The sequence below is a fragment of the Sapajus apella genome, unplaced genomic scaffold (genome assembly GCF_009761245.1).
Source record: "Sapajus apella isolate SASKATOON/1434 unplaced genomic scaffold, GSC_monkey_1.0 scaffold17, whole genome shotgun sequence".
Lineage (NCBI taxonomy): Eukaryota > Metazoa > Chordata > Mammalia > Primates > Cebidae > Sapajus > Sapajus apella.
In genome coordinates this window covers 26553067-26576573 of record NW_022436957.1, presented here as the reverse complement: position 1 = coordinate 26576573, position 23507 = coordinate 26553067, and the positions used below count along the sequence as shown (strand labels likewise).

At 40.0% G+C, this 23507-nt stretch overlaps 1 protein-coding gene across 1 annotated transcript; it reads left to right on the top strand.

Moving 5' to 3' along the window:
• Nucleotides 1-3971: 3971 nt before the first annotated feature.
• On the top strand, nucleotides 3972-4772 carry FTHL17 (ferritin heavy chain like 17). Its single transcript, XM_032285833.1, has one exon. The coding sequence runs from the start codon at nucleotides 4063-4065 to the stop codon at nucleotides 4612-4614; it is 552 nt and encodes a 183-aa protein (XP_032141724.1). The 5' UTR covers nucleotides 3972-4062; the 3' UTR covers nucleotides 4615-4772.
• The last annotated feature ends 18735 nt before the right edge of the window (nucleotides 4773-23507 follow it).

The following is a 23507-nucleotide window of genomic DNA, read 5'->3' as shown; positions in this document are numbered from 1 at the left end:
CAGTTTTCTACAGACCTTTACTGGTTGCCCCTACTTTCTCCCCAGTTTGCACCAGGCCAGCCTCAGCACCACAGTGGCTACCGTGTTCTGCTGGTGAGGTACCTCTGTGGCCTGCACCCTAGATACCCACTTCCTCTGCTAGTTTGCACTGGTCTCCTACAACCCTAGAGAACGCCCTGCCTCCTTCTCCTCAGAAATGCTATCTTTCCACAGTCCATATTCCAGTCAGGAATTCTATGCCCTTAGGTCCTAAGTAATTTTCTGGAATCATATCTCAGGTGAGCTACCCATGAAAGTGCTCACTTTACCAAGTCAACTCCCATGGGCTTCAACTGTGTTCCTGGTCCGGTAGGGATTGATATGGGGACTGCTAAAGAATAATTAAGGGAAAAAGTAAAATCAGATTTCTTATATAGTTATAAAATATATGTATAAAACATTAAAACTTATTAATTAATGAGGAAACCAGTAAGATGTTACAAATGGTTCAAAGGAGAATTCAAAGAGCCACACATATATAGGCAATGAAGAATGTTGAAATAAAAAATGTACAAATAAATGCAAAATGAGTCAAAGATCAATTGCATTCCAGACATTTATTTGCATCTCTGTGGACAAGAATCTTTACATTATTAATTTTCTATAACATGAAGAGTCAGAAAACAACTCAAAGTCAATGAAAGGTGGAGATAACCCAGAAAGGCACTCTAAAAAGCATATCCAGGTCTTGATATAAGATCAAACACTGCATGTTCTCACTCATAGGTGGGTGTTGAACAATGAGAACACATGGACACAGGGAGGGGAGCACTACGCACCGGGGTCAGTTGGAGGGAAATAGGGGAGGGACAGTGGGGGGTGGGGAGTAGGGGAGAGATAGCAAGGGGAGAGATGCCAGATGTAGGTGATGGGGAGGAAGGCAGCAAACCACACTGCCACGTGTGTACCTATGCAACAATCTTGCATGTTCTTCACATGTACCCCAAAACCTAAAATGCAATAAAATAAATAAATGGGAAATAAAAATTATTTAAAAAAAAGCATATCCAGGAAATTGTTTTTGCTGATTTTAAAGTCTTTCACAATTTTTTGTGATAGAAGAAAGGCCTCTTCCCTTTCCCATAGAAAATTACATCTAGTATAATAGCATAAGCACTGTCTGTGATGTGAGAACAGGCATTTTTCCTTGTGGAGTCCAATATATGTGTCCTCCTTATCTCCAAATCTTGATAAGACATAGAGGCCTCCTCCTTCTCAGAGCATTACTGCTCAAAATGTGGTCTGGCATCACCTGAGATGTTTAGAAATTCTGATTTGGGGCCGGGCGCGGTGGCTCAAGCCTGTAATCCCAGCACTTTGGGAGGCCGAGGCGGGTGGATCACGAGGTCAAGAGATCGAGACCATCCTGGTCAACATGGTGAAACCTCTTCTCTACTAAAAATACAAAAAATTAGCTGGGCATGGTGGCACGTGCCTGTAATCCCAGCGACTCAGGAGGCTGAGGCAGGAGAATTGCCTAAACCCAGGAGACGGAGGTTGCGGTGAGCTGAGATTGCACCATTGCACTCCAGCCTGGGTAACAAGAGCGAAACTCCGCCTCAAAAAAAAAAAAAAAAAAAAAAAAGAAATTCTGATTTGGGGCCCCATCCTATGTTTTTGGATTAGAAGAATATTATTAAGATATCAATATTCCCACAAATGACCTACAGGTTTAATGTAATCCCTATAAAAATCCCAGCTGGCTTAAAAAAAAAAAAAAAAGAAAAAAGAAATTGACAAGTATATCCTAAAATTCATATAGAAATTAAAAGGACCCAGAATAGCCAAAGCAATCCTGCAGAAGAATAGAGTTGGAGGACTACAATTCCCAATTTCAAAACTTATTACAAAACTACAGTAATCAAGCCAGTGTTGTACCCACATCAGTTTAGACACATAGAGTGACAGAATAGAATTGGGAGTCCAGAAATAAACCCATACATCTATGGTCAATTGATTTTTACAAGTATGCCAACACCAACTATTGGAGAAAAAATGGTCTTCTCCACAGATGGTGCTAGAACAACTGGACGGTGCTAGAACAACACACAAAGAACCACAGATAGTGCTAGAACAACACACAAAGGAATGAAATTGGACAATGATCTCACATCATATACAAACATTAACTCAAAATGATTTAGAGACTTAAATGTAGGCTCAGTGCAGTGGCTCACACCTGTAATCCCAGCACTTTGGGAGGCCAAGCTGGGCAGATCACAAGGTCAAGAGATCAAGACCGTCCTGGCCAACATGATGAAACCCCATCTCTACTAAAAATACAAAAAATTAGCTCAGCTTGGTCATGCATGCCTGTAGTCCCAGCTAGCTGGGAGGCTGAGGCAGGAGAATCACTTGAACCTGGGAGGCAGAGGTTGCAGTGACCCGAGATCTCACCACTGCACTCCAGCCTGGTCACAAAGCAAGACTCTGGAAAGACAGACAAACAGAAACAGAGAGAAAGGGGAGGGGGAAGGAAGGATGGGGGGGAGAGAAAGAGAGAAACTTCAACCTGGGCATAAATGTTTATGACCTTGAATTAGGCAATGATTTCTTAGATAGGACACTAAAAGCACAAGTGACAAGAGAAAAACAGAAAAATTGAACAACATAATTAAGAACTTTCGTGGTTCAAAGGACACCATTAAGAAAGTGAAAAAAAACACAGAATGAGAGACAATATTTGAAAATCATATACCTGAAAAAAGACTTAAACCCATAATGTATACAAAACTCTTAAAACTCAACAATACAAATAACCCAATTTTAAAATGGGCAAATGACTTGAATAGAGATTTCTCCAAGGAAGATATACAAAGAGCTATAAAAAGATGCTCAACATCATTAGTCATTAGGGAAATGCAAATCAAAACCACAGTGAGATACCACTTTCATCCACTAAAACGACGACAACAATGACAGTGTTGGAACCTTCATACATTGTTAGTGGACATGTAAAATGATGAGAGCACTTTGGAAAACAGTCTAGCAGTTACTCAAAAGGTTAAACAGAGACTTAACATATGACCCGGCAATTCTACTCCCAGGTATATACCGAAGGGAATTGAAAACATATGTCTATTACGAAAATGCTCATAGCTGCATTAGTCATAAGAGTCACAAAATGGAAGCAACCCAAATGCCCATCAACTGATGAATAGGTAAATAAAATGTGGTATAACCATACAATGGAATATAATTCAGCCATAAAGATAAAAGTTAAATATATGCTAAATGAAAGAAGCCATCTACAAAAGGCTGCATATAGCATGATTTCATTTATTTGAAATGTCCAGAATAAGTAAATCTCTAGAAATAGAAAGTTCATTTGTGGCTGTTGGGACTGTGAGGTAGGCAAGATGGGCAGTAACTACTCATGGGTAAGGAATTTAATTTTGTAATAAGGTACTGCTGTCAGCCTAAAGCAGTTACTTTTTTTTTTTTTTGAGATGGAGTCTTAGTCGCCAGGCTGGAGTGCAGTAGCACAACCTCGGCTCACTGAAACCTCTGCCTCCAGGGTTCAAGCGATTCTTCCGCCTCAGCCTCCCGAGTAGCTGGGACCACAGGCACGTGCCACCAGGCCAGGCTAATTTTTTTAATTTTTAGTAGAAATGGGATTTCACCATGTTGGCCAGGATGGTCTCCATCTCCTGACCTCGCGATCTGCCCACCTTGGCCTCCCAAAGTGCTGGGATTACAGGCATGTGCCACTGTGCCCGGCCTAGAGCAGTTATTTGTTAAAGATGGTCTTGAAATGTTCAGTGCCAAATAGCATGGATTTCAGAGAGAACTCAGTGCTCGTGCTCCCCACCCCTCCACCACCGACAGACCATACCCCTTCCTAACGGTAGCCACTGCCCACTTCCGTTTCCGTCCCTTCCGGTTCCGTCCCTTCCGGTTCCGTCCCTTCCGGTTCTGTCACACACTCGCTATTCGCCAACCGCTGTTTGTTGCCGCTTCTGCCGCTGCCCTTGCTACCACACCGACTTCGCCTGTGTGTTCGCTGCACCCGTGCTGCTCACCATGGCCACCGCCCCACCTCTGCAAGTGCTCCAGAACTACGACAACAACTGCAAGGATGCCGTCAACAGCCACATCAAGCTGGAGTTCTACGCCTCCTACGTGTACCTGTCCATGGCTTTCTACTTCAACCAGGACGACGTGGCCCTGAAGAACTTCTACCACTACTTCCTGTGCCTGTCAGACGACAAGATGGAGCGCGCCCAGAAGCTGATGAGGCTGCAGAACCAGCGCGGTGGCTTCATCTGCCTTCACGACATCAGGAAGCCAGAGCGCCAAGGCTGGGAGAGCGGGCTCAAGGCCATGGAGTGCGCCTTCAATCTAGAAAAGACCATCAACCAGAGCCTGCTGGAGCTGTACCAACTGGCCACCGAGAAGGGCGATCCTCATCTGTGCGACTTCCTGGAGAGCCACTACCTGCACGAGCAAGTCAAGGCCATCAAAGAGCTGGGTGACTACGTGAGCAACCTGCGTAAGATATGTTCCCCGGAAGCTGGCCTGGCTGAGTACCTGTTCGACAAGCTCACCCTGAGCGGCCGTGTCAGAGAGACCTGAGCCCAGAAGGGCCCCACAGCCATGGGGTGCCTTCCCTAAGTTGGGCCTTCAGGTGGAACCTGCATGCTGCCCTTTGAGAACGTTCTCTTCAGTTTTTTCTCAGTTTTACTATTGTTAGCAATAAAGTTATCTGGTTCTCAAAGCAATACAGGTGTCCAGTTGATGCGTGCCTGCAACTCTCACCTTTTAGGAATCAGTGCACATCCCCATGCAACTTTAAAGTAGGTATCTAGCAGTCTCTCCAACCACCACCCACCCCTGCCCCATCTGCATGCAGCTTAGGATCTGCGGGGGTGCAGGGGAATGGTATTCTATGGGCCCCTGGAAAACACATTCGTCTTCCGTTTGTAAACTATCCCGGTATGTGGGGTGGCACGGGGTGGGGCTGGCAGTCTTGGGCCCTGGTGACTGTGGGATGTATGGGCATGGTAAAGTGTAAAACATGGTCCAGAATTCATCATAGTAGTTGCATCTGGGGAAGAAGTGAAGAGAATGGGATTGGGCACTGATTAAAATAAACAAAGGGGTGTTCAAATTTACATGAAAACTTTGGTTAGTAAAATATGCCAATGTTGACGTTTGTTGATTCTGAGTAGCAAGTGAGGGCTCTGGGTGACAGCATGGCATGGTACCTCTTTAGCAAGCTCACCCTAGGTTACAGTTATCATGGGAGCCTTAAGCTGGCTTCTCCATAGCCAAGAGACTGACAAACTAAAATGGCACTTTGCAAGTCCAAGTCTTTTTATTTACATTATCATACTTTGTTTTTACAAGAATCTCAGGAAGAAGGAAGGACAAGCATTGTGACTTTACTAGTGACAAAAGGGAGGCCATACAGGCAAGAAGTTGTGGAATTTGGACATAAACTTTGATCTTCTGATGCCATGTTCCTTTTTCTTTCTGGTACCATACAAGTGTATCAACGGGTTAAAGAAGGTTGTGTGGGTAGGCTGGGAATCTAGCCAAATAACCAACCCTGGGAGGCAAATCCCCCAACACTCTTAAAGAGAGCCCTGATCACTGTAGTCTCTCTCCTAATTACAGGTGTGCCTTCCAGTCTAGGGTGGGGACAGCTTCTCAACCTTAGCCAAAATCCTTCTTATATGAAAGAGGCCTTCAGAATAAGCAACAGACTGTATGAAGTAGCAGGGCACCTTACAGGAAGGCCGCCAACACCTGTACACCTGAATCCCTCTGTTCAGGTTCTTTCTACAAAACAGACAGTAACACTGTTGCCTGAGTTGGCACTGAATACCTAAGAAGGCCTTATGGCTGGAAATCCCCAAAGAGTGCACCATCCATCCCTCTACATGTCTTCACTGTGAGTGGCTTCTCTTCAAGCACAACAGGTAAATGGGGGTGGCTACAAAACACACATGCTCTATCTGTAAATCTTGCTCATGTCAAAGCCTAGACAGGGAAGCCCAGTCTGTTTATCATATGCAGTGTGCTATTGTCTCTATATTGCCTGTTGTGGTCTCTTTACTGAGATCTATAGCCGATGCCAGATTGGTTCCCTCTTGGCCACGGGGTCCCCTCTTTACCCATTTTTCCCTTTCTTGTGATTCAGAGAGACCCCGGGATAATGCAGAGAAGTCCGCTTAGAACTACATCCTTTTATTTTACCTGAAAAGGCAGGATTTCCTCACCTGCAAGACTCAAAGAGAATTGTGATTACACTCCAGCACCTATCACATGCCACTATTTGTAGTGTCACATTTCACAGCTTTTCTTTCAGGATCCCTGGCTGGGAAGTCTAGGTAAAGCGGCAGCTTAATTGTCTCTATTCTCGTTCCACTGCAAGAAAAACATGAATGGTCTAAATCCCCTCCTTTTGGTTCAGTTTTAGGGTCCACAAACAGTCTTTTGAATATGTGGGGCAACGGTGGAAAAACGTAAGAACCATTTAGACCAAGCAGGCCCTACTGGCACTTTTCAATGTCTTGACCTTGTCCATTGCTGTAAGTCTCCTCATTTTCTCACCCTCCCTTGTCACCTTCCTCTTAAAAGGAGTGAGGAAACTTCTTACAGATGGGCCACATTTCACATACACACAGCCTTTCTAATTCTTTGATAGCCTGACATTTAATACTAAAGAGTGAGTTGTGCCTCACTCTTCCAGCCCTGCAGAATACCACCCTGAGACATACAACTGATGCTTGTCAGTCATTCATTGTGCTCTGTTGCTTGGGGGAGTGATGGCCAAAACAGTGGCTGCTGCTATGGGTACCAAAGTCTCAGACAATGATACTATCGGGACAGACTGAGGGAAAATGATAAAATTGCTAACTTTATCTCAGGCTCAAACACAGATTCAAATTAACTGTGTTGAATTATTTACCACTAGGGAAAAAACCCTCACTCTATCACAAAGGAAATTTCTTAATAGATGGTTGTCACTGACAACTTGTACTTCATTTTCCAGAAAAAGGAAAAGTATTTTTTTCTTAGAAATGTGTGTGACAAGCAGTACAAAGCACCCATTAATTTCTCCTGAATCTTCTCTACTCTGGAAATCTGCTCTACATTTCTGATTTTTAAATTCTCCTTTTCCTATTCATTTACCAGCAATTACAGTTTCTTTGCATAAGCCTGAGAGATACATCTAATCAAGTATTTAGTAGAGGAAAGCATTATCTGTAACCTTGAAAGTGATACTATGCTTCAGATTTTAAAATAACAATTTGATGTAGCTGTTGTTGTTGTTTTAATTATAGTCCTCAGTTCAGTTTGAGAGAGATACTGATGGAGAATTTGCCTCAGGAAAGCTGAAGGGAAAGGTGAAATGAGAGTAACCATATTAGCAAAGTGTGAGGACACCTAAAGGGTAAAAGGAAAGAAATGTACACCTTGATTCACTAGTCAAGGGAGCTATAGGAATGGGATGAGGTACAGTAAGAAAGGAAAGTACTAATGGCTGTCATATTTTTAGGAATCCTGTGACTGCTTGGTTTGGGTTAGGTTATGAGTAGTAACAAAGACCAGAAAAGCAGAGTCTTATAAAAGATAGGTTTTCCTTTTCATGTATAAAAGTAGTATGGGAGAAAACAGTTCAGGGCTACTGAACTGTTTTCTCCCATACTTCTTTCATACATCGAAGAGCTTTCAATCAGATTTCACGGATTTGAAGAGGCACATTGTTTTCTTTACATTTTAACATATTTGAAATTGGGATGTATCTTATAATCACTGTTGGCCATACCTGTCATTGCCTGAGGATGCGCTGCAAAACTAAACAAAGTGGTATCATTGGCTATGAAAAAATCCTGGAGATATTAGACTTGCACCCTTTTAAAAAATACTGCATTACCAGCATGCTTGATGGCACAGAGGATGATATTAAGAGATATCAATGATTCTGAGTACAGAAGTGATTCAGAAGAGTTGAAATTTGAATCTGAAGTTTTAGCAGTACTTGAAACAATTTATTTAGCACATAGTTTCCTTTTTATGTGTACACATAAGAATGATTCAATAACAAAAGCCTGTGCTTAAAGAAGTGGAAAAAAGATTTTCCAGTAACTGTAAATGTAAAAATCTAAGGGATAAGAAAACACTGTCTTCTAATTTAACTGGTAGCACTTTTTTTGTGGTACATAGAATAATGGTGTGCCTTAAATTATGTTTGATTAGATAAAATACATTATCTTATTGTTCCACTGAACAGGGCTTCCAGTCCAAAGGTCGTTTCATGATCCACATAGCTATTACAGCTCCAACCATTACACTGGCATATCAGGAAGGAGAAAGACAAAACATAGATATATATAGGAGTGAGGGAAGATCAGGTCATTTATTACAGTAGTAGGAAGGAAAAGATTGTACATAAGTGTAATGGAGGATTGTTCTTTGAGCTAAGGGCTAGTTGCTTACTGTGATCTCTGATGATTCAGAGGGGACAATGTCATGGGAACATTTATTTTCCTTCTAAACCAGAGGATCAAACAGAAGGCCTCAGGCCAGATTCATCTACAGATGTGTTTTGCTTGGGCTAATGATTTTTTAATAACCTTTTTATTTTGGAATAATTTTAAATTTTATATTTAAATTGCAAAGAGGTACAATTTCTGCATATCCTTTCCCCAGTTTGCTGTAATGTTAACATCTTACAGAACCCATGGTACACATCAAAAATAAGAAATTAAAATTGGCACATTGCCATTAACTAAACCCCACACTGTATTCAGATTTCACAAGTTTTTTCACTTGTGTTCTTTTCCTGTTCCAAGTTCCAATCCAGGTTTCTACATTGCATTTAATTGTCATGCCTTCTTGGTGTCCTCTGTCTCAGTCTTTCCTTATGATTCAAAACCTTCACAGCTTTGAAGGCTACTGATCATGTATTTTGTGGAATGCTTCTCAATTTGGATTTGTCAGGTGCTGCTCTCATGATTAGACTGAGATTGTGTGTTTTGGGGAAAAATACCACTTCACCTCTGGAGTGTATTTCTCATCACATTGTATCTTTCAGGCTACATGACATGAACATGACTTATCATTGGCAGTGTTAATCTTCATCGCTTGGTTAGAGTGGTAATGGCGAGGTTTCTCCACTTAAAGTTGCTATTTTTCATCTTTCTGAACTCTGTTCTTTAAAATGAGTCAAGTCCAGTTCACCCTCAAAAGGATAGGAGGAAGAGCACTGCCTGGATGGACAGAGTATTTACCTATAATATTCGGAATTCTTCTGTAAGAAAGATTTATACCTTCTGATTTATTTACTCATTTATTTATCTCACTATGGATTCATGGATATTTATTTAGTACTTTGTATTATAATCCAGAACTACTTTATTAATTTTGTTCCTCAAACTGTTGCATATTTGGCCAGTTGGAGATCTTTCAGTGGGCTCCTGTGTTCCTCTGACATTGTCCCACCTTCAGTGGGTATGTGTGTAGCGTTTCCTTACTTTCTAGCACTATGATATGCTCCAGACTCATGATGTATTTTCCCTGCCCCAGCTCTAGAATTAACCATTTTCCAGAATCCTTGTCCCTTTTATTAGATAAATCATATTTAGAAATGAATATCTTAACAAGCCAATGAATTATAACTTGTTAAATTTTAATTGGCACATAATAATTGTGCATGTATATGGGGTACAATGTGTTTGGGTATGCATATGCTTTGTGTAATGATCAAATCAGGATAATTACATATCCATCATCTCAAATATTTATGAATTATTTGTGATGAGATCACTCATTCTCTCTTCTAGCTATTTTGAGATATGCAATAGCTTATTGTTGACTATAGTCTCCCTACTGTGCAAGAAGACACCACAACTAATTCTTCCTTTCTAATTGTAACTTCCCATCCTCCTTTTTCTCCTACTGTCTCCAGTCTCTGTCAACCACTATCTCCTTACTGTTTCTATGAGATCAACTTTTTAAGATTCCACATGCATGAGAACATACAGCGTTTGTGTTTCTGTCCCTGGCTTATTTCACTTAACATAATGTCCTCCAGGTTTACCTATGCTGTTGCAAATGACAGGATTTCATTGTTCCTGTGGCTGAGTAGTTTTCTATTTGTATATATACCACATTTTCTTCATCCATTCATCTGTTTTTGGACACTTAGGTTAATTCCATATCCTGGCTATTCTGAATATGCTGCAATGAACATGAGAGCACAGATAACTCTGACATACTGGTTCATTTCGTTTAGATGTATACCCAGTAGTACTATCGCTGAATCATATGGAAGCTCTATTTTTAATTTTTTTGAGGAAGCTTCACACTGTTTTCCATCATGGCTGTACTAATTTACATACCTACCAACAATACACAAAAGTTCCCTTTTCTCCACATCCTTAACACTTGTTATCTTTTGTCTTTTTGAGAATAGCCATTTTAACTGGAGTGAGTTAATATCTCACTGGGGTTTGACTTACATTTTCCTGATGATTAGTGATTAGCTTTTTTCTGATTTGCTTTTATTTTTGTTGTTTTTGTGTGGGGGGGTATTTTTATTTTTAGTATTTTTTTTGCTGACAATTGGTTTGGCTATCCAGGGGTCTTTTCTGGTTCCATACAAATTTTAGGATATTTTTTCTACTTCTGTGAAGAATGTTATTGGTTTTTTGATAAGGATTACACTGAATCTGTAGATCACTTTGGGTAGTATAAACATTTTACCAATAATAGTTCTTCCAATCCATGAACATGAAATATCTTTTTATTTGTGTCCTCTTCAATTTCTTTTATCAGTGTTTTAGAGTTTGCAGTAATCTTTCAATTACATGGTTAAATTTATTCCTAGCTGTCTTGTTTTTAGCTATTGTAAATGGGATTGTTTTCTTGATTTCTCTTTAGATAGTTCACTACTAGCAGATGGAAACACTACTGATTTTTGTATGTTGATTTTTGTATGCTGAAACTTTACTTTCTGTGTACTTGTAAAGTTTCCAAAGTTCTTCTTGTTATTTAATTCTAGTTTTATATCATTGCTGTCAGAAAAGATAATTGATATAACTTCTATCTTCCTATGTTTGCTATAACTTGTTTTGTGGATAATGAACTTTTAATTGGGAAAGTTCTCATAAAATTATGTATTTCTGGCTCCTTTTGAAAATACTATCTGGCCACAATGGGCCCTGTTCCCATGGGAACCTTCATATGGAACTGAGTTTCAGCTGCCACCTTAAAGCATACATATTCTGTAATTCACCACAGAACATGCCATTTAAGCAATGTAACTTAGGTAGCCCAAAGTATACTGTGGCAATAAAATACCTCTTTATTGATTTAAATTACCTGCTGGGCCCTGCAGTCACTCACTTTTATCTTGCTATACTTAGACTTTCTGTCCCAGGTACCATGGTGAGTGAAGGAGTCAGCAACTTCTTACACAACCTTAGCCCCAGAAAAAGGCTGACCCCTTGGGTTGATGGGCCCTTCTGTCTGTGGGCCTCTCGTTGTATTTGGGAGGTTACAGTTGGGTCCTTGGTCTCTTTGCCTTTGTTGCTTAGGAGTTAGAAGAGCTCAGTTTATAGTTCGATTTGCAAGTGCCTCTGTCAGTTTCTCATCCCCTTTTTGGCCAAAGTGTCGGTTTCTTTAATTTTTGGTCACTCCTTGTCCAGCCTGGAAATTACCTTGATATTTCTATAGCCTTCAAATACATTGCCAGACAGGATGTACAGGGAATCACAAACCAATAGGCTCATAGATCAAATAAAGACCCTTACTTCACATTGTTTACTGAATGATTTGGAATATACAGTGAGAAATAAGCAAAGAGGGGAGTGAGGAGAAGAGAGGATGCTAGCAGGACGGAAGGGCCATGCAGCCTAAATGCCATGTCAGAAACTGTCTACTCTCTGTTTTTTGCTTTAGCTTTGCCCACTGACTGTATGTTTTTGAGGACCAGCAATGAAGACAGCTAAAGTCAACACATGCCTGCTCTAACAGACAAACCCGGGGCAAACACTCCTGGGCACAATTTACTTACTGGTCACCTGCTAAGCAGGTGTTTTAATTTAGTGTTTGAGAGAGAGGACATATGGGACTGGATAACTATTACCAATGGGCAGGAGATCTAAGGATGTGCCAACTGTAATGAATATTTGGTTTCTACCAGTTCTTTCTATCCCTTCGTATTCAGCACACATATATTCTGCCTACTTTATCCATGTCTAATACGTTTCACAAGAATCATCTACACTTAGTTTCACTTATCCCCCTTATTTTTCTTATCTATTGCAGAATTGAGTATTCTTAAATTTTAATCAACATTTTCCTATGCAAACATATTCTAATCTGTTCTTCAGGCATAAACTGTCCTGGCAGGTACCATGAATCTTTTGTAGGGCATTGTTGGTGTGGTTTCTGTCATGGCTCTGCTTTCTAGAACTTTGGTAAGCTATCTTGAAAATCATCTAGAAGCCCTCTCAGGGACATATCCAGCTCACAATATAAATTGTCATGACCCCATTTTCTTTAAGAACCATGATTCCTCAGTTCCTATTTCCCCTAGGAAATCATTTGCCTCTGTGATCTGGAAAAGACAGAAATACAGTCTTCCTAAAAAGCTTATCTGACTAGTCCCCTCACCTTTGTTTTGAGTCTGATACATGTAGTGGATTATTAACTCCAAGAGGCCCTTGAAGAAAGAGAAGTAGGAGTATGTGGTAAACTCCGTAGGTTGAGAATACATGGAAAGTGAAAGCATATATATAGCAGGCATAGATGTGGAAGCAAGAAGTGTCAAGAAACCTTGTGGAAATGCATTGCATATCTATTATGAGAATAAAACAGGAAGCAGCATAGGATTGGTGAAATGTGGCACTTACCTGAAAATACAGTATTAATCAGTTATTAAAATTAAGTTTTCTCAGACAAATACGGTCTTGCCCTTTAGGAAAGCAGATCAAGGAATGGCTCAGGGCCAATAACTCCAGGGACCATTAAGTAGTAAAAAGCTCATCCCAGCTCTTAGAAAGGAGAACCACCATGTGTTCCCTGGTAAAGACAAGCTGTAGACTTCACAACCAAACAACTGAGCTACCTTCTCTCACAATTCGTTCTGGAAGGGTCCTAAACAGAATTTCCTCTGATCACAGACAACCTCTACTTCTCCATTAAAAGATTCCCAGGAGAAACCTACTGGAAAAAAAAAATCTGGAAAAAAAAATCTGCTAGAATAGGTAAAAAAGAAAACTGGAGGCCTCAGGTGTTTGGGGTCTGTTCTTACTCTGGAGAGTCTTGACAAACTTCCTTGCTTAGAGGCAATCTAAAATGCAGAAGTCCTTTGATGCAGAAGAGTTGCTTGCATAGAACTCAATGCTGCCAAAATAGGACAGGATTCCTGATATGACAATTAACAGCAGACTCAAGAATGTTGGGTGAGGGCTCCTAAGGCATCAAAATAACTGGATTTCAAGGACCTCTGATATTTGCAGTAACCCACGCATATGAGTTTCACTATTATCTGTCAACTTACATCTTATTGAAAATGAAGATGTTATAAGGAAGGAGTTTGCTGAAGAAGAGGAAGGAGAGTTTTCCCCTGAACAAATCAAGAAAACACACTCTACCTAACCTGATCTCTTCTTGGTCCAAGAGGGAGAATGATCTCCCTGTAAGTGGTAGCTCCAGGAAAAGAAGTCTGGGAGAAAAGGAAAATGCCAAACTTATCTAGGATGTTAGGGAGAGAAGTGAAGACTTGAAGGCGGCAGGAAGATGGAGACTCCAAACATAATTATAATCATTATGGTCCAACCCATAAAGTTATTGAGGTTGGCAGAAATGTAGGCTCTGTCTGGATTTCCCTTATTAAAAATGTGAGAAACCCACATTGAATAAAGCAACTTTAATATCGAGAAAATGATTTGCTTTTTCCTTCACTTACTCTTCAAGTCTGTGAAAGTGTATGGAAAACAGAAGGTAAAGAAGTGAAGGCATATGGATCAAAAAGCGGAGGTGTGGATCATTCTACAAAAGATGCTTAGCTTGGCCGAAACTTGTGAGAGAGGAAGAGTTGGCCAGACAGATATGGAGGTGAAAAAAGTAACAGACAGACTTCCACATCAGGGCTTGTGAGAACTGAGGAGGAAGGTGAGACAGAGGGTTCATCTGGCATGAAGGGAAGAAGTGTAACTCAAGGTGAGATGATAAAAGGGAGGTATGGAAGATGGGCTCATATTAAAATTAAGGGTATAGTTTTTATGTTTGACTAAAAGGCCATTCGGAGGAAGCAGCACATTTAGATTGGGGCTTCAGAAGCGGGTTGTCAAATCCCTTGTTGGAGATCTCCTGGGATAATGAGGGTGCCCGGTGACAGACACCTGGGATGAATATGAAAACGTGAAACTAATGACTCTGCTTGAAGATGCAGGAAAAGCGTTCTCTCTAATCAGGCATGTGACATCAAAAAGTTCTGAATGAGGCCTCGCTGTCCTTCTTTTTAAACTGGAGTTTGACTATTGTTTCAATTTGCTGCTTCAGAAGAATACAAGCCCAGATGTCAGGATGTCAGAGTGCTAGAAGAACATCAAAGCCACTGGTGGTGCCAGCGTAAGTGTTTTAGAGCAACATCAAAGAAATGTAGGGCTCGTACCCTTTCTTTCAGAGAAAGAATATCAGACTCAGCTCTGACAGCTCTTACCTCCCTTGAAAAACCGTTCACTGTTTTTTCAGACGTTTGGAGAAGGAAGTCTACTGGCAACCCCTGAAGTTTAGAAAATGCCAATTTACCTTAACCAGAGAATCTTTCCCAGGGGATGCATGTGTGTCAGGACAGAGCTAAGGAACAATGGCAAGGTTATACAGCATGGTATTCACACATTTCACTATTCAACTAACAAAATAGGGCAACCCCTACCCGAATCTCCATATCATAGGTACACGTGAGGAGGGGTCCCCAGAAACTCTTCAACCACCCCAAACTGTCAGCCTCACCATCACTGTCTGCCTTGCAGCCAAAATCCTCATCTCATATTGCCTTTTATCTTTTTGCTTATATCCATCACTACAAAAGCCACTCCCCTTCACACAAAGTTTCCCAGGACATATCTCACCCTCCATGCTGTAATTCCCATAAAAATATGCACCTCCCGTTTACTGTCCCTTCTCTTACCCCTCCCCAGCTTTTGAAATGCTTCCCTGTGCTATTTGGAACTCATGACCCATTACCAGGTTATCAACTTCTCTTTTGAACAGACCCTTCACCTTCTTGTTTTAAACTCAATCTAGAATTCCCCTAAGGACACTGCTTCCATTGCACCCACTCCAGTGATGATCATCCTCTCTACAGTATCACTGGGCCTGAAGGTAAGATTGGAATCCCCCCTTCTCCTTGTTGATGTTTCCAAGCCATTCTTGCTCCTGTTTCTCCTCCCTTAAAACCTCCAGTTTAGAATCTAATGCCATGATATTATGCTCCCCTCCATCCTCTCTTGTTATTTTCTAGAGACTCCAACCCCATATTTGTTGATGATCTTAGCTCCTGGCTAATGGTAATCTTTAATATCTGCTGTGTTTTAATTCCTGGTCATTTCAATATCCATATAGATGATCCATCCACAACCTGGCCTTTTAGCCCCTTGCTCTGTTCTTTTCTCATGAACTCATTCTCCAGTCTACTCAGCCACGCACTGTTATGGTCATATCATAGACCTTGTCACTTGGGATAACTGCAGTGTTTCCATAATCTCTATCTTATGCATCAGACTCTCTGAACACCACCTCCTCTTTCTGTAGTTCATTATCTCTGGAGTCCTCATTCATTCTCTCTAGAGTCCTGATGCTCAAAATTCTATAATCCCCCTAGGGAACCCAATCAATTGGTCCACAACATTTTTGCTGTGCCTGAAGTCCTTGATCTCCTCTATTTGCTCAAGTTAAATCCGATAGTAAATGATGATAATCGTTTCTTTGCATACATTTCCACCTCACCTGACCTGCTTTGTTGTACTTGTTTGGGAAAATCCCTAACCTGATTAAATATATTTTGTTCCTATAGCACACCTGCACCCACACAGCTGAACGTGGCTAGAGAAACACCCAGCCATTCTGACTGAACACACTTAATGAGTATGACTCATAAGTGAGCCTTTTGTGCTGCCAACAAACATATTTTCCTATTCCATTTACTCTCCTACTCTCCCTGTTCAACATTCATACATTCTCCTCTGTATTGGTTAGCCTGCCATCCCAATACATAGTACAGATTGAGCATCTAAAATCTGAAAATTCAAAATCTGAAACACTCCAAAATTTGAAACTTGTTGAGCACCAACATGACACTCAAACAAAATGCTCACTGGAGCGTTTCAGATATCTGAAACATTGCTTGTTCCAAGCATTTTGGATAAGAGATACTTGTCCTGTAGTTTAAAGCAGTAATCATTTTATTTGCTCATGATTTTGTGGGTCAATAATTTGGGTTTGAATGTCAGGTAGTTGATCTGCTAGATTTGTATCTACCTGTTGTCAACCATGTGACTGTGGTTATCTGATGATTCGAATGGGGCTAACTGGTCTAAGAGGGCAATGGGTGCTTGCTGTTGGCTAGGCAACATGCCTCCAGCTTGTTAGCTTGGGTTTCCTCAAATCCTGGTTGGAGAGTTCCCAGAGATGAGCCTTTTGTATTCCTCTGCTTACATCCTATTTGCTAACGTCCTATTAGCTAAAGCAAATCACATGGTCAAGCTGAGAATCAGTATGGGAGAGGAGTAAAAAGGACTGATGCACTGGGAGTTATTACTGGAACAATCTACTACTTCTCCCAACCTCTAACCACTTGCACCTTCTCCCAAACCCTCCTGACTCTCAACGGGTAATCTTGCATTCTATTTTCATTGAAAAGAAGTTGAAACTACACAAATTTCCACAGACTTTCACCTACCACCATACCTTCCCACCCACCAGCATGTGGAATATATTGACTCTACCACCTCTCCTGTTACTGGATGAAACCTCTAGGCCCCTATCTAAATCTAACCTCTCAATTTTTGCCCTAGAGTTCCTCTTGTCTACCTAAGGACACTGCTTCTGTTTCTCATCTGAAGTCACTTGTACTGATACAGCCATCTGGTGGCTTGAATGGGTTGCTTGCTCTAAGATGGCCTCACTCCCTTTTCAGCATCATCATTTTCTCCCTCATTGGACCATTCTCTTTAGAGAAACAAAAAACAGGATTCTTTTTAACCCTACCCTAAAATATTACTCTAATAACCCTCTGAACTAGTCTCCTTCATGCTAAACTTCTTAAAGTGCTCTCTGTATTCACAGTGCCCATTTTCTCTCATACCAACTCCTCTTAAACCCATGCCTATCAGGTATTCATGTCCATAACTCTATAAAAATTCACTTTGTCCTAGACTCCAACTTCCTCCACACTGATAAATACAAAGGTTAATTCTTAGTTCTCATCTTACTTGAATACTTTTTTTTTTTTTTTTTTTTTTTTGGAGACAGGGTCTCACTCTTTCGCCCAGGCACTATCTCCCCCACTGCAGCCTCAACCTCCCAGGCTCAAGCAATCCTCCCACCTCATCCTCCCAAAGTGCTGGGACTACAGGTGTGAACCACCGTGCTCAGCCTTACCTGAACACTTTATTGAGGTGACCTTCAGGATATTTCGCTCTCCCAGTTTTATTTCTATCCCTCTGACGTCTTTCTCAGTTCTGCCTAGGGTTCCTCCATTCTTCTCATATTCCTGACATCTTAGTGTTGGAATGTCCCAATGTTCAGTTATTTATATACTTTTTTTTTTTCAGACAGGGTCTCACTCTGTCACCCAGACTAGAGTGCAGTGGTGCAATTTTGACACACTGCAACCTCCACCTCTTGGATTCAAGTGATCCTTCTGGCCCAGCCTCCCCAGTAGCTGGGACTATGGGTGTGCACCACCACGCCTGGCTAGTTTTTGTATTTTTAGTAGGGATAGGGTTTTACCATGTTGACCAGGCTGGTCTCTAGCTCCTGACCTCAAGTGACCTGCCCATCTTGGCCTCCCAAAGTACTGAGATTACAGGTGTGAGCCACCACGCCTAGCCTTATATACACATATTTTTTAGTAGACAGATGACATTGTATGTTTTTATCATGCACAACATGACGTTTTGAAGTACATATACTTTGTAAAATGGCTAAATCTAGCTAATTAACAAACCTATTACTTCACATACTTATCATTTTTGTGGTGATGGCAGATAACATCCGCTCTTTACATTTTTAAGAGTACAACATATCATCATTAACTAGACATTTCGCTATACAATAAATTTCTTGAAATTTATTTTTTCTATCTAAATGTAATTATGGACCAACATCCTCCTGTCTCCTTTACCCCTAACAACTCCAGCCTCTGGTAACCATCATTATACTCTCTATTTCTATGAGACCAAGTTTTGTTTTTGTTTTTGTTTTGTTTTTTTTAGCTTCCACATGAGTGAGATCATGCAATATTTATCTTTCTGTACTTGGCTTATTTCACTTACCATAATGTCCTCCACTTTCATCCATGTTTTTGCAAATGGCAGGATTTCATTCTTTTTATGGCCAAATAGTATTCCATTGTGTATAGGTACCACATTTCCTTTATCCATTGATGGGCATTTATAGTTTTCTATCTCCATTGTATAATGTACTCCTTTGGTGATCTTATCAAACTCATGGATTTAAAATGTGCTCTATGTGTTGAGTATTCCAAAATTTATATCTCTAGTCTACTTCTCTCCCCTGAACTCCAGACCCATGTATATAATACCTACTTGAATATCTACTACTAGACATATTAAAATTAATGTACCACATAGACATTGATCCAAGGGTACACACTTTCACTTTTAAGATGAACAGGCTCTGGGAATCTATGTATAGCATGGGTAGTGATGGATGTGTAAACTAATTTGATTGTGGTCATCATTACACAATGCATATCAATTCATCACATCATATACCTTGAATATATGCAATCCTTATTTGTCAACTAATTATTTTAAAATAAAAAAGAGAAAAGAATGAAAAAAAACAGATAGGAAAAAGATAATGTCTAAAACAGACAAATTAGTGTATAACAGAACCAGCATATTATATAGAGTTATGAAGATAACTTCCAGAAAAAACAACTAAAAGAGGTTTTCTTTGGGAATCATGATTAGAAGAGAAGTACAAGTAGGAGCAAAGTTTGTCATTTTTAATGGTATGTAAATATAAACATACATACAAAGTATGTACATATATATGCACACATACTATGCCTCTACGGTATTATGACTTTTAAATAAACTACATGGTTTGATTAAAAATTAATGTAATTGACTATATTTTCCCAAAGATGTTATATCAAATCATGGGGGGGGGGTGGAAATGTACCACATAGAATTTCTCATATTTTTCCACAAACCTTCTTCATCTCAAATTAATAGCAATTTCCAATTTTTCACAACAAAAGCCACAAAGTCATCTTTAATTCCTCTCTTTCTCATGTATCTGACATCCAAATTATCAATGAATCTTAAGCAATAGGTACCCAGATTCTGAACCCTTGTCACAACCTCCATTGCTACCACCCATATTCAATCTACCACCACTTCCCACCCAGGCTATCACGACAGACTCTTAATTGATCTCCCTGCTTTTTCCCTGATACTACACAGACTGTTTTCAATATAGCAGCCAGACTGACCTTTAAAAACAGAAGTCTAAACAGAAGTTGAATCATGTGACTCTGTCACAATGGTCCTCAGAGCTCATACATTAGGCCTACCCCATTCCCCACCCCATCCTGTTTCTTCTGCCCTTATTTCCTTCTACTGCCCTCCTTGTTCACTTGGCTCCAGGAATATTGCTCTATTTATAATTAGTAAAGTACCTCAAGACTACTACCTTCTTAGGATTTTTGTATGTGATTTCCTCTGTCTGGAACATGGTAGCAGTTAAGTTTTGTTGTATAGCAAAGCAATCTAAAACATAATGGAGTAAAACAGCAATCAATTATTACTTCTCATGGTTCTCTGGGTTGACTGGATGGTTCTCATCAACCAGTTTGGCTGAGGCTGGAAGGTCCAGGACTACAGTCAGCAAACTACAGGCTACTAGCCAAATCTGATCTGCTACCTCTTTTTGTAAGTAAAATTTTATTGGAACACATCGATGTCCATTTGTTTATATATGATCTATGAATGCTTTTATATTAGGATAGCAGTGGTTTGATGTTGATAGGGCAATGGGAATTAATCGGCAATGTGTTTCTCATCATCTAACAGTGTAACCCAGGCTTGTTAACATAATAGCAGTCACAGATTTCGGAGGAGACAGGGAGAGGGAGAGAGAAAGCATCACAGCACATAATACATCTCAAGTCTCTGCTTGGATCATCATTGCTGTTGTCTCACTGGTCAAAGTAGGTCATATGACTAAATCTAGAATCAATGTGAAAGGGGCTACCGAAGGACATGGATATAGGAATGGCAATATTTGTGTTCATTTTTGCAAACAATCTACCATAAATACTCTTATTTTCTGATGTGTTGCCTCATCTCCTTCAGTTCTATGCCCAACTATCACTTTTTCAGTGAGCCTTCCTCATTAAACTCTCTATTTCTGCATCCTATCTTGCTTTCCTGTTTCATTTCCCTTGGTAACATTCATCACTTTCTAACCTATTCTATTTTTTTACTATTTATTTTGTTCATTGTCTGTCTTCTCCTTCTGGAATACAAACTCCATGTGGGCAGGGATTTTGGTCTGCTTTTTCTGCTATCTTGTCTCAAGTGCCTCTAACACTGCTTGGAATAGGAAATCAAAAAAATATTTTGAATGAATGAATGAATGAATTACTGGCCTAATGCTACTCAGAATTTGAATCAGGAGCAGTTCCTACTTGCCATGATAGTATTATTGACGTTTAGATCTAGAGTCCATCAGTTATCCTTCTTGATATAACACTTGCATGAAACACTTTGAAAATAAAAAACTTAAGAACAAAATTACTATTGCTTAGATTTTTATACCTTACATAAGTTTGATGACTTAAGTGAGTCTATAACTTACTCAAAACCTAACAGTCACAAATTATTATATTTAACTCTCCTAAATGGACCAAGACACTACAATACCTATTTGGGGATAATAGTATCTTGGAGGAGAGTTCTGTTCCTAAACAAAGCTCTGATCACATTGCACATACCCCCATTCAAACTTCTTGGGATCTTCTCTGCCTGCAGGATAAAGTCCTTCAAAGTCAGCAGTCATTTTGCCTTTCTAGTACCATACACTTTTTATCAAGTTAACTAGGTCTTGAAGAAAGGACATAATTCTGAAAAAGGTAATATGAGGAGTGGAAGGGATTCTAGGAAACAGCCAGAATGTGAGACTTTTTTAGGAACAAGTTGTGGAGCAATTTGGCTGGTATGGAAGAGCTATATGATACAGTACACTATAGTGGGCTACAGAAAAATGCATGGGAAGTACCTTGTTTCAAATCATTACAAAAACAGGATTGAGCCCCATGTCAACCAAATGTCAAAAAAAAAAAAAATACATGAAACTGGACTAGTTTGACAATATGATGTGCTTTTGGTATGCATTTGGGTTCCTATATTTACTCCTTTTACTGAACTACGTTGTCTTTTTCATTCTAAATTATATATAACTTTAAGATATTTAAACCACTGGGCCAATAGATTTTCTGGTTGTGATATTAATAGTTTCATCAAGAGCAGGATTCTGGCCTGTTGGATTGATCTGCTATTATGTCTCTATCGTACCACTCCCTCAGTAGTTATTTATACTTCATCTATGGTTCCCAGACATTAAAAAGAAAGAAAGGTCTTGAACCTTAAGGGAGTTTAGAGGGAGAGCCCTCTATATCTTGTGAAACAGACAAGGTCACTGCTTAGTCAACCTTTCTTACAAAAGAGTTCAGTGATAACAGCCAAATTAGAGCTCTGGTCAACTGCAGCTGATGATGGGCTCTGTCGATGGGTGCCCTTGGCTAGATCTGAAAATGATGTCCTGAGAAATTACTCTTCTGCTCGATAACCCAAAGATGTATCCATTAAAGGCTGAGCAGAAAGGAGGAATAAAGGTGTAAATGTAGCCTCTTGATCCGTCCACATATTAGACCTCTTACTCTCTGTCATGATCCCTAGCGTATTTCTCAAACTCCCTCCTGTGTAAGGCTATTTATTCCAGTGCAGTTTTAGAGACACCTAGTCGTTGATTGTCAAAGTTCTTGTAATCTTAGAAAAACATACTCACATATGTAGACCAATGAACAATTCTAAAAATAAAAAGCCTCATAGAGAAACTTCTGATTACACACTATTTATTCATGCATCCATAATTATTTACAAGGACTTCATTTGGCCAGGTCTTGGGCTAATTGCTAGCTGCTCTGCCTTCAAGATGTTCAGATTTTATTTAGGGAGACCAACATTAAAACTGATATTTAAGTGCCGTGACAGGATTAAGTGCACACAGAGAAATAGAGTGTTACCTAGATCTGGGTGTTCTGGAAACTTTCTCAGGTGTGATGACACCTAAAAGGAATTTTGATGATTGAATAGGGGATGTTGAGGAGAAAGGATGGGGTAACACACTGCAGGTAGAGAGAGTGCTGTGGGTCATAAAGGACCTTGTCATGTTCAAGGTCAAGTGGTGGGGAAGGATAAGACTGACAGTAAGAGAAAGAAAGGATGTGAGGAAAGACGCAAGACAGATAATAAAAAATGTGGTAGTTCAACTACAAAGTTTCAACTGTATGCTAAAAGCAATGGAGTGCCACTCTGGAATTTTTTCATTAAATGATTATATTGTCCTTTCAGAACAAAGACAAACATGGAAGATGAATTAAACATCTGAATGTGGATGAGGCTTGAACCTGGGATCTATTGGAGGACTGCTGCAGAAAATCTTCAGGGAAATGGTGAAGGTTCAACTAAGGCAGTAACAGTGAAGAGGAGGGGAAGGTGTTAACACTAGAAACTATAGTTCTTGGAGACCAGATGAGCAGCAAAGGAGAGAAAAGAATTCTAAAGGACAATGTTTGGAATTTCAGCTTTATGCATCCTAAGTATAAGGTAGCATCAAAGACACAGAACACAGAGGAGGACCGACAACTTTGGAAGAAAGTGGTAATTTTCTGTTTCAAAAAATAAATGAAAGAATTAAAAATAAGATGCCATGGAACATCAAGGTGGAGTTAAAAATGGAATGAAATGTGGCAATTATATATTTAGACTACATGGAATTAAAGGTGAGGGGTAAACTTTCCCAACTCTAAGTCCCTTTCTGCATTTGTATGGCCTTGCTCCTTTCTGGCAGAAAAGGCCTTTATCTGAATAATAGGAAGATAGAGAAGGTCTCGTGGATGGATGAGGGCTAGAGGAAAGGCAGGGATCTGAGTAGGCAAAAGGGAGAAGAAAAAGCAGTTCAAGGAG

Excerpts from the sequence above, each read along its gene's own strand:
- FTHL17 (XM_032285833.1), top strand. The coding sequence starts at position 4,063 with ATGGCCACCGCCCCACCTCTGCAAGTGCTCCAGAACTACGACAACAAC.